Genomic DNA, 15,067 nt, shown 5'->3' on the forward strand with positions numbered 1-15,067 from the left:
AGCCTCCCAGCTCTGGTCTCCCCAGGAATCCAAGAAGCACCTGGCCGGGCTGGGCGTGCTGGGACTGGGCAACCTCATCACCGAGATCACCGCCAGCGAGGAGGAGAGCGCCGAGAACGAGGAAGCGCACCTGGACGAGGAAGGTTTGGCGCTGGGGTGGCTGCGCTTGGGGAGCAGAGGGGCTGCAGGGGCACAGCTCTTGCCGGAGAGAACAAAACGCACCCGGGTCTGCAGGGACTATCATGGTGGTCTCTGGCCAGAGGCCCTCTGTCAAAGGCCTTCCCTTCTCCACCCTGCCAAACAGAATCCCACGACAGCTCCTGATCAGTTCTGCACCTGTTCCCTTTAATTTTTTATAAGTACTTTTTCTTTTACTTGTCTTTCCTCCTTCATAAATAAGTTTTGTCTGTGTTTGTATTAAAGAAGCTTACTTAGCACACAGTATAATAATATCTTTTTCTGAACTTGTTGAACTGTTTTTACAAGTAAGTGATAAGTGCTCCTTGTGCTAAATTTGGTTGCTTACCAATCTTTTAGGGGAAATTCAGAGCCATGAGAGCTTTTGATTACAATGAGGGGAACAGTACTCTGGTGGGAGATGCTAATCAGATAGTTTTGTTTTTTTAAATAAAGGAAGCATACAAAGGATTCATAAGCACCTAGTGAAGTCTGATGTAACTAACATAAATTAGGATAAAGTTTTGTGTTTCTCCTAGGCTGGGTTAAGAGCACAGAGGATGCTGTTGATTACTCAGACATCACTGAAGTGGCAGAGGATGAGAGCCGGCGGTACAAGCAGGCGATGGGCAGCCTGCAGCCAGCTCGAAGGCCAGGTAAAGGGGCCCAGCACTGCAGCTCTGCCTGTAGGAGCTCTTCTGGGGCATTGTGCTTTCTTACTCCTTGCTTCAAGAGCCCAGTATCAGCTTTTGTGAAACTCTTCACTGGATATGAAGCCACTGCTTACTGTCTTCCTCTTTTAAGAAATCTCTTCCTCATTGAAGTCGCTTCAATCTTAGTATCTCTCTCCTGTTTTATCTTGACTTTTTTTTTAAGACTCTGCAGAAGGTACCTTGGCTCTTTTGTTGGTCCCAGGTATCTCTGTCTGTATTCTGGCCTAAAATATGCTTTCAAAACCAAGCAGCTTTTCCATTTCAGTAGCTGCTGGTGTAAATGCTACATCTTGGCATATTCTTTAAAGGTGTCTTACGCTTAACCTGTCTGGTGACTTTCTGTGGTGAGATATGAAGGTGATTTGGACTTTTTAACCAACATTTTCTTTATTTGTTCTACAAAGAGTGAATAAAAGGATGTGATAGCAGAATATATAAACACATAGGCAAACTGTGAGTAAAAGAAGGTCATAGCAGAATATATATACACATAGATTTTAAGTGCTTCAGTCATCTTTCTGTCAGTTTCTCTTTGTCCTTCCTTCTTGGTATTTTTTAAATTTACATCTTGCAAGTGAGTTTGTGCAGGAAGCTGAACTACTAAGAGTTTTTATCTAGTTACAAGATATGAATGGTGTCTATGCCATCAGGTTTGAGACAGAATAAATGGAAAGGGTGCCTGATTTTGTTTTATTATCTGCTTACCACGTGGTCTTGTCTCCTGCCTGGTTAGATGAAGATGAGGATGATTACGATGCTGACTGTGAAGACATTGATTCCAAGCTGATGCCGCCACCACCACCCCCTCCAGTACCTGGAAAAAAAGAAGATGAAAAGGATGCAGCTGCCACTGGTGAGTGAAGACTTTCTTCTTCTCTCTGGCAATGTGAGTGTCTGAGGAAAGTGAGAGCTTCTCTGTAGCAGTTCTGTGGCACCACGCGTCACCCAAACTCAGTCTGCAAACTGCATCTGAAGGTGAGTGTTCATGGTGTTACAGGGTTGCCTGAATCCCAGGGTGAAGTATTGTATTTCCAGTGACTGTTGAAATGCCTGTTTTGACAATGAAACTGTTTTTTTATCTCATCCTCTCAGTTGTGGCTGGGGAATTCACCTGGAACGCTTAGGATAAAATGAAAGGTTAAACCAGAATGGTACTTAGAACGCCTGCACAGGCTTAATTTTTGCATAACTTCATATAAACAGTAAATGTGGCACTATGGGGTTATGCTAGGGGAGAGGGAGGAGACCTGTTTGTTTATGAGGTGCTTGTTCTGTTGTAGTATCTGAAGATGGAGACGGTATCATTTTGCCCTCCATCATTGCTCCTTCCTCTGCTGCCTCTGACAAGGTGGATTTCAGCAGCAGCTCTGATTCTGAGTCAGAGATGGGACCTCAAGAAGCCAGGCAGGCAGAATCCAAGGAAGGCAAACTCACACTTCCTCTTGCAGGAATCATGCAGCGAGATGCTACCAAACAGTTGCCAAGTGTTACAGAGCTCTTCCCAGAATTTCGACCAGGCAAGGTATTGTAAGAGATACGTGGAGGAGATGTGTGTCATGTAAGCTCTCTAAATATGCATTGTACAGTGTTTAGGGGTATCTACTCAGTAATCACATAGATGTTCTTACTCACTCAATACTTTCTTTAGTTTCTGTGCGCTGCTGTTTCCAGATTGATTTTATCTAATAATTTTCCTGCCATTTGCAAGAATCTCTTAAAAAGCATCCTATAAATCAGGGTGTGAATGTTTTGCTGACCATAGCAAAGGCCTGTTGATTTGATAATTTTGCCAGATGATTAAAAACCAGTGCTAATCTGTCTGCTTCTTGGCTTTTCTGGTAAATACTTGCTCCTCCTTTTATCTGTCCTGAACTTGGTGTGCTTTTCCTGTAACAATTTGTGATCTGTATCTTTACTTAATTCTCTCCTGAAATTGCTCTGAGCATAAATCAGAGCAAGTTGGTTCAAAGAATGGTTGGGTTTTGCACAAATTCATTACAATTCTTTCCTAAATGCTTCCAAATAGAAAATGCAGTTTATGTATTTCAGTAATTATTTTGGAAGTTTTAAAGTTGTCAAGAAGAGAGGAAAAGGTAGGAGGAGAAGGACAGTGAAGATGGGCTTATAGTTGCCAAACAGATAGTTGTGAATAAGGATAACTTGGTTTTATGTGTGCCTCAGAGAGTTTGTGTAAGGAGCTGAATAATTTGCATAATTGATGTCATGTTTTAATGACTTAGCTGAACACTGTCTATTGGTAATGTAGGTGAGGCTCTAGCACAGAAATTTCCCTTCTCAGTGTTTTCTAGGCTTTTACAAACTTGGTGTTTCCTGTATATCAGTCAGTGTGTTCATTCCTTTGATGCTCAGCATGTAATATCAGAGATTGGCTCAGTGTTGGGTGTGCCCAGTGGGTGCAGAAATCAGTGCAAGCAATTAATGCTGAGCACTTGCCATGATTAATTAATGAGCAATAGAGCTGGCAAAGCCTAAAGCCCTGTAGATTTTGCTATGAGGATGGGTTGCTGTGCATGTTAATGTAACATTGTATTTTTGGATGAAAACAGCATGTGCGGAAGCAGACTTTTGTGTTCATTTAACCTGTTAACAGTCCTCCTAAAACAGAATGTGCAGAAGCAGAATTTTGTGTTCATTTAACCTGTTAACAGTTTAACTATGTCTGAGACCTTTGCTCTTCATGACAGGTCATTGAAACTCATTGAAACTGGATAAAGGGTTTGTAAATAATCTGTAGGAGTTTTGGAAAGAAGGTTACATGGATAGGCAGAGGTGGACAGAGTGGTCATATAAACATTTCCTTTGGGGATCAGTGTAACAGATTAACAGAGAACATTAATAAGGGTGTATCTGCAAATCTTTGGTTCTAATTCCTGTTTCCTAAATATGTCAGTTAATTTAGAAATAATTTTTTACCTCTTTAAGAGAGTTCTTAAAATAATAAATTTAAGTGTTTAAAAACAAGCAATCATACCCATAGAAGGAACAGGAGAGAAAATGTATCATGACCATGAGTGCAGGTTATGGAGGTGTACAGTATAGGGGAGCTGCATTATAATGGAAGTAAAAATAAGTGTATTATTTCTGGGCCATATTATCTATCTGTTTGCTTAAGAAATCTCTATATAACTCTCTTTTAGCTTGTCTCTTTTGCTGATAATTTTATCAACTCTTCTTCAACCTCCATCTGTCTTTCTGAAGATTGTGGATTGTTCAGAATGAAAATCAATTGCTTCCAGGTGGTGTCTAACCACATGTCCAATATGTAAAGGCAGCCTTTCTTTCCTCTGATTTTCTCTGTGTCTGAAATTAAGAATATATCCTTTTGGAAAGGAGGGATCCATCAAACAGAAGGATCAGAAACTTTCTTTTTGAGTATAACCAAGAAGTCCTTGATTGCATTGGGAACTGGGGTTGTATCACAGGCCAAGCTTCTGAATTTCAGAGTGCTCGCTTGCATTAGAGTTCTTCAGGTGAGAGCAAGCATTCCACAGTGTCTGTTTTAATCTGATCCTCTGTTTTTTCCCGTTCCAGGTGCTGCGTTTCCTGCGTCTCTTTGGCCCTGGGAAGAATGTTCCGTCGGTCTGGCGAAGCGCCCGGAGGAAGCGCAAGAAGAAGCACCGGGAGTTGGCGCAGGAAGTGCAGATACAGGAGGGTGAAGTTGTGGTTGAGAGTGGAGTGGAAGGAAAATCTCCTTGGGAGTATGAGTTTGCTGCTCCTCCCCCTCCTGAGCAGTGCCTTTCAGATGATGAGGTGGGATATCTGAGACTTAGGGTCACCAGCTAGTGCTGGGGGTAGTAGTGGATTGGACAGTGACTTTTAGAGGAAGGAGCTTTTCCCTCAAAAGAAAAGTGGAGAACAGAGTTGGCTTGTATTCCAGCTGGGCAGCAGCTCTTCTCCTAATACTAGTCAGTGACTTCAGGTGATTTCTTCTTACTGAGAAGGCTGCATCCGTGGTGCAGGATCAATAGGAGAGCTTACCCTCTTTGTGTCATTGAAGAAATCTCTGTGTTCTTGGAAGTCTAATTGCAGAACATTCTTAAGGCAACTAGTAAGTATGGAAAAGAACTTCTTAGAAATGCTTTTCTTCTATCAGAGTAAGCTGGGAAACTCGGGAGGAAGAGACCACTTACTGACACTTAGATAAACCACCAGTGTAACCATTCCCTCTTTGCTGTGCTTCAGATTACCATGATGGCACCTGTGGAGTCAAAGTTTTCCCAGTCAACTGGTGACACAGACAAGGTGACAGACACCAAGCCCAAGGTGGCCGAGTGGCGCTACGGCCCCGCCCAGCTCTGGTACGACATGCTGGGCATCCCCGAAGATGGCAGTGGCTTCGATTACGGCTTCAAGCTGAAGGAGAAGAATGAGGAGGAGGCTAAAGGGCACGCAGAGGAGGGGGTGAGAGGGGAGCCGTGGAGCAAAGTGTGGGGATGGATGTGGGGATTGCTGCACAATGAGAATCCGGCGATGGGCTGGTGCATTGTTGTGCGCTGTGCAAAATGAGACGTTGAATTTCCTGCTGTTGGTTTGGAATGACGTCTTTCAAGTCATGTCTTCCAACATGACTTCCACGTCTTCCAAGTTCTTATTACTCCCTTCCAGGATGCAGAATCGTCGAAGGAGAAGGATGATCTGCTAGCTGATGAGCACTTCCTCATGGTGACACAGCTTCAGTGGGAGGATGATGTCATTTGGAACGGGGAGGATGTCAAGCACAAAGGGACTAAGACGCAGCGTGCGAGCTTGGCGGGCTGGCTGCCATCCAGCATGACCAGAAATGCCACTGCCTACAATGCCCAGCAAGGTGACTGGGGCTCTGACACCAGCTTTACTTGCTGTAGTGAGCTGGCTCATTACATGCTTAACTGCAGCACTCAGTAAAATTGTACATATACAGTTGCATGTCTCAAATGTAGAACATAATTCCCCCTGTTAGGGAGTGCTTTTTGGCAAAATCACAGCTGCACTGAGAATTCTGAGACTCGGTTTCTTTCCAAAACGAGAGTAGGTCACTTCTGTTAAAAACCCCCTATCCCTGCTCTGTCTTTTTTCTTTCCACGTGGAATACCAGATGCTGGATCCATCTACATTAATAACAAGCAAAGCTGCCCTTAGGATTTCCTCTTTTTGTAGGCTAGTGGAATTTTGTTTACTTTTGTTTTTAATTGGAAGAATTATGTGAAAGTCTTCAGAAATTTTTGCTCAACTAAAAATTGTATTGTTTTTTCTAGTTAGGAAGTAACAATTCTTACAAGCCTCAGACTTCTTTTAGATATGGATGCATTTTAAATGGAAATTTTTCATGTAGAATGAATGTTTGTCTTCTGTTTGTCATATCTTATCCTGCTTCTACAAGGAAGGACTAATGGGGATGCCAGATCTTTATTGGGTACCAGTGTCAATTCTTTAGTGTTCAGCTGTGAGTACAAGACACTGAGGCGTTTAGTAGGTGAATTGGAAGTTCTTTGAAGAGGCTGCAGACTCCAGCAGTCAGCTCTGTCTGAACTGTGTTTTTTTAAGCTTTCCCAGTCCTAATGACACATGTCACTCTTTGGGGTATGAGCAGTAGGTCCATCAGGCTGAAAGTCACTCTTCATGCAACCCCCCAGTCCTGGTTTGAGGCACTGCAATGCCCCTGACCCTCCCACTCAAGCTGACCTTGCTTTTGGTTTCCTTTTCTCTAGGTTTGAACCGCAGTGGCTCTTTGCTCAACTCACCAATTCCTCTAGCACAGAAACCCAATGTTGCAGGAGTCCTGGGCATAGCAAAGTGCAAGGAAAAGGCCCCTGAACAGCAAGGTAATGGTCCATGAAAAGGTGCATGTGACACTCACTTCTGTGGCAGAAGGGCTACTTGTTTGCTCTAAAACTTTTGGAGGCTGTGTTTCAAAAGAGCAAATTCTCTGAGCATTGGTAAAGCTCAAACTTGGGGCTCTACTTCCTCTTTGCTTTCAAGATCAGTTTTCTTTTGCCTTTCAGAGGTCCTGCTTCAGAAAGCCTGAAAGATGGGGAAGGTAGAGGGAGTAAGATGTGGGGGTGAGATCTGAAATAGTTTTCTGCCAAGGCTGAAATAGTTTTCTGTGTATAAAATTCTCAAGGGTTCTACTTTATGATTGTTGCAGTTTCCCTGGATGAAGACAAGCCCTGGTACTCCATTTTCCCAATTGATAATGAAGAGTTGGTGTATGGCCGTTGGGAAGACAATATCATCTGGGATGATCAGGCAATGGAAACCTACTTGGATCCCCCTGTCTTAACACTTGATCCAAATGATGAAAACATAATTCTAGGTACGTTTATGGCATCCAGAAATTTGACTTCTGTGGGAAAAGACAAGGGGAAATGAAAGCAAGGGTTTATAATCACACTGTTGTGGAAATAAATGGACTGGGGCAATACTTGTGGCCTTCCTTTGTTCTGGCTTTTGAAGTTAATTTGCAAGCCAAAGGCCTAAGCAGAATGTGGCGATGTTAATAACCTTTATTGGTCTGGTGTACACATTCAGCTTCCAAGTTAAATGCACTGACAGGAAACAAAAATTAATGCCTTGAAAGTTAAATTCAATGTGAATCATCTGGCTCTTGGTGTGTTTTAGGAGTGACTGTCTTAATTTGACTTGCATGCATGTTGGTTTGAAGAGGAAAGGTAGGGATGTAAACTTGTGCTTTTAGAAATTCCTGATGAAAAGGAAGAGATGACTTTGAACTCTCCATCCAAGGAGAACAAGAAAGAATCTTCTCTAAAGAAGAGTCGGATCCTGTTGGGAAAAACAGGTGTCATCAAGGAAGAACCACAGCAGGTCAGCATAAGCTTTAGCATCATCTCCAGGGTTAGGAATGATGAGGAGGGAGTGAGATTTGTTGTTTTTTTGACATCTCTCTCTCTCTGTGTTAAAAATGGAATTAGAACATGTCTCAGCCAGAGGTGAAGGATCCCTGGAACCTCTCCAATGATGAGTTTTACTACCCTAAACAGCAGGGACTTCGAGGAACCTTTGGAGGCAACATCATCCAGGTAGTTACAATAGTCTTCACTGTGAGTGAGAGAGCTTTAGTGTCTTGGTAGGTGGTTTCTAGCTGAGGGTAGGACTGAAGATTTGTAGAAAAACAGAATTTAGATTACAGCAGGTCAGTTAAGTGTTCATGAAAGATATTTTTAATGCTCAATTAAAGTTAGGAGTTAGAACTAATTTGTATTGGTTGCCCCATCAAACTGAGGTTTAGCTGCTTGATCTTGCTGTGTCCTACTCACCATGCTTTTGTTTGATGTCTCATTATGTAGTATTCTTTGTAAACCAATAGTGGGAGGGGAGAAGGAGGTGCAGTTTGTACTTCTGCTACTATGTGTCTTAGTCTGAATATTTTAAAATTAATTTACTTACTGATGAATATGAATTACTGCTCACTAGCCCTAGGTGAGGAGATGATAGTTTTTTTCTTCTTTCTTTGTGGAATTCATTGACTTCTAAAACCTCATCTGACTCCAGCATCTTCTGTAATGGGAAAACTGTATGTAATTCCAAATTAATTTCTCCCCCACTGAATAATGGCTTTACATGTAATTCCTGACTAGTAAAAAGATCCCACCATTGGGTACCATTTGAAATAGTAAAATTGAAACCATCCCTGTATGCAAAGGAGAGATCGTTACATGGAAGTAAGCACTATTCTGTCAAAAGGCAACATTTATGATGACAAGTGAATTTCAATACACTTGTGTTTCTGATAGGAGACCTAAAAATATCCATGGGCTTTCTTATTTAAGGTTTAACAGGATAGGAGGATGGTTTTATTTTTGAGGTGGCGATGTCCCTCTTAGCACAGCTTTTGTTCTGTACCAGCACTCCATCCCAGCAGTGGAGCTCCGCCAGCCATTCTTCCCCACCCACATGGGTCCCATGAAGCTGCGACAGTTCCATCGGCCTCCCCTGAAGAAATATTCCTTTGGTGCCTTGTCCCAGCCCGGGCCCCATGCTGTGCAGCCTCTGCTGAAGCACATCAAGAAGAAAGCCAAGGTCCAGTTGCTCCTGTCTGCCCCTGTGTGTGGCTCCTGGGCAGTTGGGTGAGCTGTTCTGCTGACGCTGTCCCCTGTCCCCGGCGCAGATGCGGGAGCAGGAGCGCCAGGCCTCTGGCGGGGGGGAGATGTTCTTCATGCGCACACCCCAGGACCTCACTGGCAAGGATGGAGATCTCATCCTGGCTGAGTACAGTGAGGAGAACGCCCCTCTGATGATGCAGGTTGGCATGGCAACAAAGATTAAAAATTACTACAAGAGGGTGAGTATCAGATTCTGCTTTTGGACAGCGATTTCCCTCTGCCTCTTACTGAGAACTAACAGCACTTCCATTGCACCTTCCAGAAACCTGGCAAAGATCCAGGAGCTCCAGACTGTAAATATGGAGAGACTGTTTATTGTCACACTTCTCCTTTCCTGGGTTCTCTGCACCCAGGCCAGTTACTGCAGGTGAGAAACGAGGTTTTTACATTTAAAAGACTGATAAGTTGGATGTGGTGTAATAGGCAATGTACCTTTTACTCTTTACTTTAAGCCCTGTTTATTCAATCACAAATAATGCTCAGCTTCCAAAAAACCCACCAACTTCCTTTTGAATTCCAGTTTTGAATCTTTGCTGTTTTGCTTAGTAATGGCATTAGAAATAGTGTTAGAGAGGACTGAGGGGAAAACCAAAGCTGCTAGAATGCTGTGGAGCTCAATAAATAGGTGTTGGAGGGGATAGAAAACATGGATTTCTCACAGTCCAGGATTTTATATGTACCTTCTGAGAATTGCACTTGTAGTTTTTGTATGCCGCTTACTAGGCAGGTGTACAGACTTCTGCTTTTATGAGCCTCTCTCTGTTGTTAAAATATATACATTTGAGATGGGGAGAGGAATTAAGAATGTTACAAGGATTACCTGGCTAATAATCCATTAATGTAAATATAAATGGATTTCAGTTAATGCTAGCTGCCCTTGCTGCAGCAATAATTCTTCCATTCTGTACCACAGGATAAAGGTAAGGTGAAGGTTCATATTAGAGATTTATCACAGAACTAACAATGCTAATTGTGTGTTGGGCTGGTTTCTGTGGTTATTGTGCTGTTTTGCAGATGTGTTCTTTCTGCCTTTTATTGAAAGTGCCTCCTTAAAGGACCTGAAGTACCTCTAAATGTCCAAAGAGCCCTTCAATCTCTGCATTTGTTCTAGTGTTTCTTAAGCTTTTGTTCTTCATCCTTGATTAGTCCCTGCACATCTGCATATACTGTGATATAAAAATGGCATACCATTGCAATGAACCTTGAGGTGTTGTTCTCTTTTTTAAGATCTGTTTTGTAGATTGTATCACAGTAGATTTGATCAAAACTTCAGAACTTTCATTTGTTTCTCTTAACAGGCATTTGAAAACAATCTTTTCCGGGCCCCCATCTATTTACATAAGATGCCTGAAACAGATTTCCTGATCATCCGGACACGACAAGGTTACTACATTCGAGAATTAGTGGATATTTTTGTAGTTGGGCAGGAGTGCCCACTCTATGAAGTACCTGGGCCCAACTCTAAGCGAGCTAACACACATATCAGAGACTTCCTGCAGGTATGCAATAGGAGATTATTTGGGGATCTTGGGGGGTCTTTGGGGCAAGTCCATGACATAGATTTGGGCCTCAGGACAGTCTTGATTTGAGGATCTCATTGTCCTGCTCTGACTCCTTTTATTCGTTTGTTTGTTTCCTTGTGAGGTGAGAGCACTGTAAGAATTGGATGTTAACCAGACAGGCCATTTTGGTTTTCATTTAACCAAAAATTTATAGCCTGGCTCTTCTGTTTTAATGGCATCCTATCTTATAAGTAAATGATAAAGGCTTTTTATTACCAGAATAAAAGGTCACAAAATTATATGTAAGTGTACAAAACTGAACAAATTAGACTGAGTTTTGAAGTGGTTGTGCTGTGTAAAATATCACTTAGATGGATTTTACTAAGAGTCAGTTAAGGAAACTTATCATTGTGCTATCAAACAGCACAGAAATAGTTGCTTCATAGGTCTTGTTGTGGTTGAGCTTTAGGATGATCTATGAGCATTCAATAATTACCCCCAATTCAGATTTTGGAAAAATTTCTAGTAATTTACTGTCAATTAAATTCAAAATTATAACTCAAGGTATTTGCAGAGCAGCTCATACCTGTCCTTGATGATTGTTCTTGCAGGTCCTTTCTAGGATTAGACTTTTTTACCTTAAATGCCTTTTTTGAGTTCTTTAGCACTTTGGTTTTCATGCTGTACTAAAGCATGACTGTTTCTAATGCGATAAAACAAATTTTCAAGACAAATATGTTTCCACATCTCATTCACAAAAACAGCTGAACCTGAAGCAGACACACAGCTTGGAAAACTTCACTGAATAAATTTATGAGAAACAATGGTTTTTAAGTAGCAAATCTGAAGCGGTCACCAGAAACATCGTGTGTACTGTTTGTACAAGTTGGTTTATTGTTTCTTTGGACAAATGGGTGTTGTTTTGTAGGTTTTTATCTACCGGCTCTTCTGGAAGAGCAGGGACCGCCCGCGGCGGATCCGCATGGAGGACATCAAGAAGGCCTTTCCCTCGCACTCCGAGAGCAGCATCCGCAAGCGCCTGAAGCTCTGCGCTGATTTCAAACGCACAGGTGCTGCACAAACCAAACAGGGTTTTGTTTGCTGGTCAGCCATCCTGTGCTGCTCCTGGAGCTCCAAACACAGCACAAAGAGGGAACATCTCCTGATAAACCATCCTTGAAAGCTTGTAGAACTGAAGTGTAATCTGACCGGGGTTCTGTTTGTTCCAGTTTTTAACAATGTGCACTTTCTTTTGGCACAAGTGTGCTTGATGGTGAGAAGTGACTACATTTAGTAGTCACTAGACAAGTGACAGTAGACACTAGTTACAAGTTTAGACATTTTTAATAACCCTTGGGCAGTGATTTATTTGTTAAAGACACAACACAAACACATTCCTTTCCCTCTGTGGGTGGCTGTGTTGTGTTTTACAAGCAAATACATGCACATGAAAGCCAGGACTGTGATGGCATCCAGCACACGTGGGAAACTACTCAGTGTTTGACCTGCGCATTTTTCAGGGATGGACTCAAACTGGTGGGTTTTAAAGCCGGATTTCAGGTTGCCAACAGAGGAGGAGATCAGAGCCATGGTGTCCCCAGAGCAGTGCTGTGCCTATTACAGCATGATCGCAGCAGAGCAGCGGCTCAAGGTAAATCCTGCTAAATCCAAGGCAAATTCCTGGCACCCTGTGAGGGCTGAGCCTTGGTAACACTTCCTCTCTGAAGCTAATTCTGCTATAAAGTAGGCAAGTTAGGTCCCTAACTGTTGTGTCACTTGCTAAGTGTGCTGCTGCATGAAAGGGAGTTAAGTTTTAAAGAGAGAAGCACTGTATTCTTACCTCCTGTTATCTGAATATTGAATAATCTGTGCTCAAAAGTACCAAAGGGAAAGTACAAGAAAGAGCTTATGTTTATACCTGGAGCTCTACAGCAGAAAGTAACCAGCAGGTGGCTGTAAGAGACACTGAATATTTTTTTTTTGCAGTTGAGTGCTCTGTTAGATATGGAGTTTGTCAAAATACTGGGCAGCTTGACATCTCTGCTACTGTTAGTCACTGTGAATCTTGCAGACAACTCTCTGTGGAAATTTGCTCGTTCAGCATGGCAAGTCTCCACAGAGACACTTCTAGTTCTCTCTCCAGTAACCTTTTTAAGACTTCAGCTTCTCATTTTTTCCTTAATATTTCTCTGCAGGATGCAGGTTATGGGGAGAAATCCTTCTTTGCTCCAGAAGAGGAGAATGAAGAAGATTTCCAAATGAAGATTGATGATGAGGTATCATCAGAGTGATGCATGAGTGTGTACACCAGTATATAAATTTGAATGGCAGGAGAAAAATGAGGTCCTTATATTTAAAGGACATATTTAAAGTCCAATTCAGTGTTTCCAATGTTCACACAGCTTTCCTGGGAACTTTTGCTGGTAGCTCATACCTGTCTTTGGTGATTGTTCTTGCGGGTCCTTTCAGGGCTAAGCTTTTTTTACCTCAAATGCCTTTTTGTGAGTTCCTTAGCACTTTAGTTATTCATTGAAGTGTTATCAGGGCAGCTGAAGGATCAAGAGGAAGAATTCACCCTCATTGTGTCAGTTGAAAAGTTCTCAGTATGACTGTTAGAATTGCAAAATAAAAGCTTGGACTGTAACAGGGTTATGATTGTTTATTTTGTCGCTGGCAGGTGCGCACAGCTCCCTGGAACACCACACGAGCCTTCATTGCTGCTATGAAGGGCAAGTGCCTCCTAGAAGTGACTGGTGTTGCAGATCCCACTGGTTGTGGGGAAGGGTTTTCTTATGTCAAGATTCCAAACAAACCAACCCAGCAGAAGGTATAGTTCCCAAGGAGCAATGGCTGGGAAGTCATGTGGGAGAAGTGGACTAAATAAGGGCCATAAGGAAGAGAAAATATCAGATGAGCCTAGGGAAGACTCCTGTGACATTAATGGGCTGAATCTTCCTCTGAACAGGACGATAAAGAGCCTCAGCCAGTGAAGAAGACAGTGACAGGCACAGATGCGGATCTGCGCCGGCTTTCCCTCAAAAATGCCAAACAGCTTCTGCGGAAATTTGGAGTGCCTGAGGAGGAGGTGAGTGTGAGCCCAGGGCAGGCTGCATGCTTCACTAAGGCTTTAGCAGCTGATGGTGGAAGGGATGTGTAAATTTCTGCTTTGACCTCATGTGGAGAGGATTGAGCAGCCAGGTGCCTCAGCTGTGTGTCTCTAGAACCACTCCTTGTTCTCCTGTTTGCAGATAAAGAAGCTGTCCCGGTGGGAGGTGATTGACGTGGTCCGTACCATGTCCACAGAGCAGGCACGCTCAGGGGAAGGGCCCATGAGCAAATTTGCCCGTGGCTCGCGGTTCTCTGTGGCAGAGCATCAGGAGAGATACAAAGAAGAGTGTCAGCGCATCTTCGACTTACAAAATAAGTGCGTTCTTATCTGATGTTCACAGCCTTGGACCCCACCCTGTCCCCACCTCAAAAGTCCAGCTCTGTGCATGTCTGGGGCTCACTGATATGTGGTGGTGTAGGTGTTCATTCAACTTGTTTGGCTCGTGAAATACAGCACTGAGAAAGAGGCCTTTGGCTGTTAATAGAAACCCTCAGGTTTAGTGTCCTGCTGTCACAGACCTTTTGGAAAGGTAGAATGTGTTGCAGAGTCACAACACGAGATGTTCTACAGTTCTACACATCAGTAGTTCACCACCTTCTTTCCCTTTCCCTCTCCCTTTCCCTTTCCCTTTCCCTTTCCCTTTCCCTTTCCCTTTCCCTTCCTGTTTTGTTCTGTTATGAACAATTTGCCATCTCTCTCTTGGGTAGCAGGTAGCAATTCTATGTTCTTAGAACTGCCAGAATTCATGCCTTATTCCTTGTTCTGGCCTGAGACTTGAGAGTGGGGAGGCAATAAGGTATTGTTAATGAAGAAGAGATCAACTATTTGGGAAAGATTGTCTTGAAACAGTTGTTCCTTTAGCAGGGGTTAAAAGAAGGGCTGAGAAGGGAATATATTATGCCTGATGTAGTGATTTGTATCATTAATTCTCAAATCTTTGCCTCATTTTTACCTTTTTATTTCTGGGAAGGTAACAGACTGATTTTTTTTCATTTGGGAGGGCAACATTCACTGACTTTCAGGATGCCTCCTATTTCAGGGTTCTGGAATCCACTGAGATCTTGTCAACAGATACAGATAGCAGTTCAGCTGAAGACAGTGACTTTGAAGAGATGGGAAAGAATATTGAGAATATGTTACAGAACAAGAAAACTAGTTCTCAGCTCTCTCGGGAAAGAGAAGAGCAGGAACGGAAGGAATTGCAAAGGATGCTCCTGGGAGAAGACAATGACAAAGACAGGGGCAAAAAGGACAGGAGAGACAAAAAGGGGCTGTGTAAGTAACTGCAACCACCAGAATTATGCCTGGGAGGGCATGCAGGACTTTATGTCCTGCTGCAAAGTGTGCTGATCTGGCCACTCAAGAGTGTGGATTCCTTACAGGGAGAATGTATAAACATGCTTATCTGGGGCTTTTCCCTCTCTGGGGGTTCTTCCTTCTCTTGAG

At 42.9% G+C, this 15,067-nt stretch overlaps 1 protein-coding gene across 1 annotated transcript in view; it reads left to right on the top strand.

Annotated features, from left to right (window-relative positions):
• The window catches only part of TAF1 (TATA-box binding protein associated factor 1), a 32,472-nt gene that overhangs the window by 3,449 nt on the left and 13,956 nt on the right, over positions 1–15,067 (top strand). Inside the window, exons 2-23 of the mRNA XM_031056114.1 lie at positions 3–143; positions 717–833; positions 1,624–1,743; positions 2,339–2,412; positions 4,443–4,661; positions 5,094–5,312; positions 5,517–5,718; positions 6,599–6,712; positions 7,036–7,203; positions 7,585–7,712; positions 7,820–7,927; positions 8,754–8,927; positions 9,016–9,189; positions 9,273–9,377; positions 10,309–10,509; positions 11,441–11,582; positions 12,033–12,163; positions 12,708–12,788; positions 13,190–13,339; positions 13,478–13,597; positions 13,761–13,936; positions 14,661–14,896. Coding sequence (XP_030911974.1) covers positions 3–143; positions 717–833; positions 1,624–1,743; positions 2,339–2,412; positions 4,443–4,661; positions 5,094–5,312; positions 5,517–5,718; positions 6,599–6,712; positions 7,036–7,203; positions 7,585–7,712; positions 7,820–7,927; positions 8,754–8,927; positions 9,016–9,189; positions 9,273–9,377; positions 10,309–10,509; positions 11,441–11,582; positions 12,033–12,163; positions 12,708–12,788; positions 13,190–13,339; positions 13,478–13,597; positions 13,761–13,936; positions 14,661–14,896 — 3,300 coding nt within the window. The remainder of the gene's footprint in view (positions 1–2; positions 144–716; positions 834–1,623; positions 1,744–2,338; positions 2,413–4,442; positions 4,662–5,093; positions 5,313–5,516; positions 5,719–6,598; positions 6,713–7,035; positions 7,204–7,584; positions 7,713–7,819; positions 7,928–8,753; positions 8,928–9,015; positions 9,190–9,272; positions 9,378–10,308; positions 10,510–11,440; positions 11,583–12,032; positions 12,164–12,707; positions 12,789–13,189; positions 13,340–13,477; positions 13,598–13,760; positions 13,937–14,660; positions 14,897–15,067) is intronic.

Source organism: Geospiza fortis, unplaced genomic scaffold (genome assembly GCF_000277835.1).
Source record: "Geospiza fortis unplaced genomic scaffold, GeoFor_1.0 scaffold157, whole genome shotgun sequence".
Taxonomy (NCBI): domain Eukaryota; kingdom Metazoa; phylum Chordata; class Aves; order Passeriformes; family Thraupidae; genus Geospiza; species Geospiza fortis.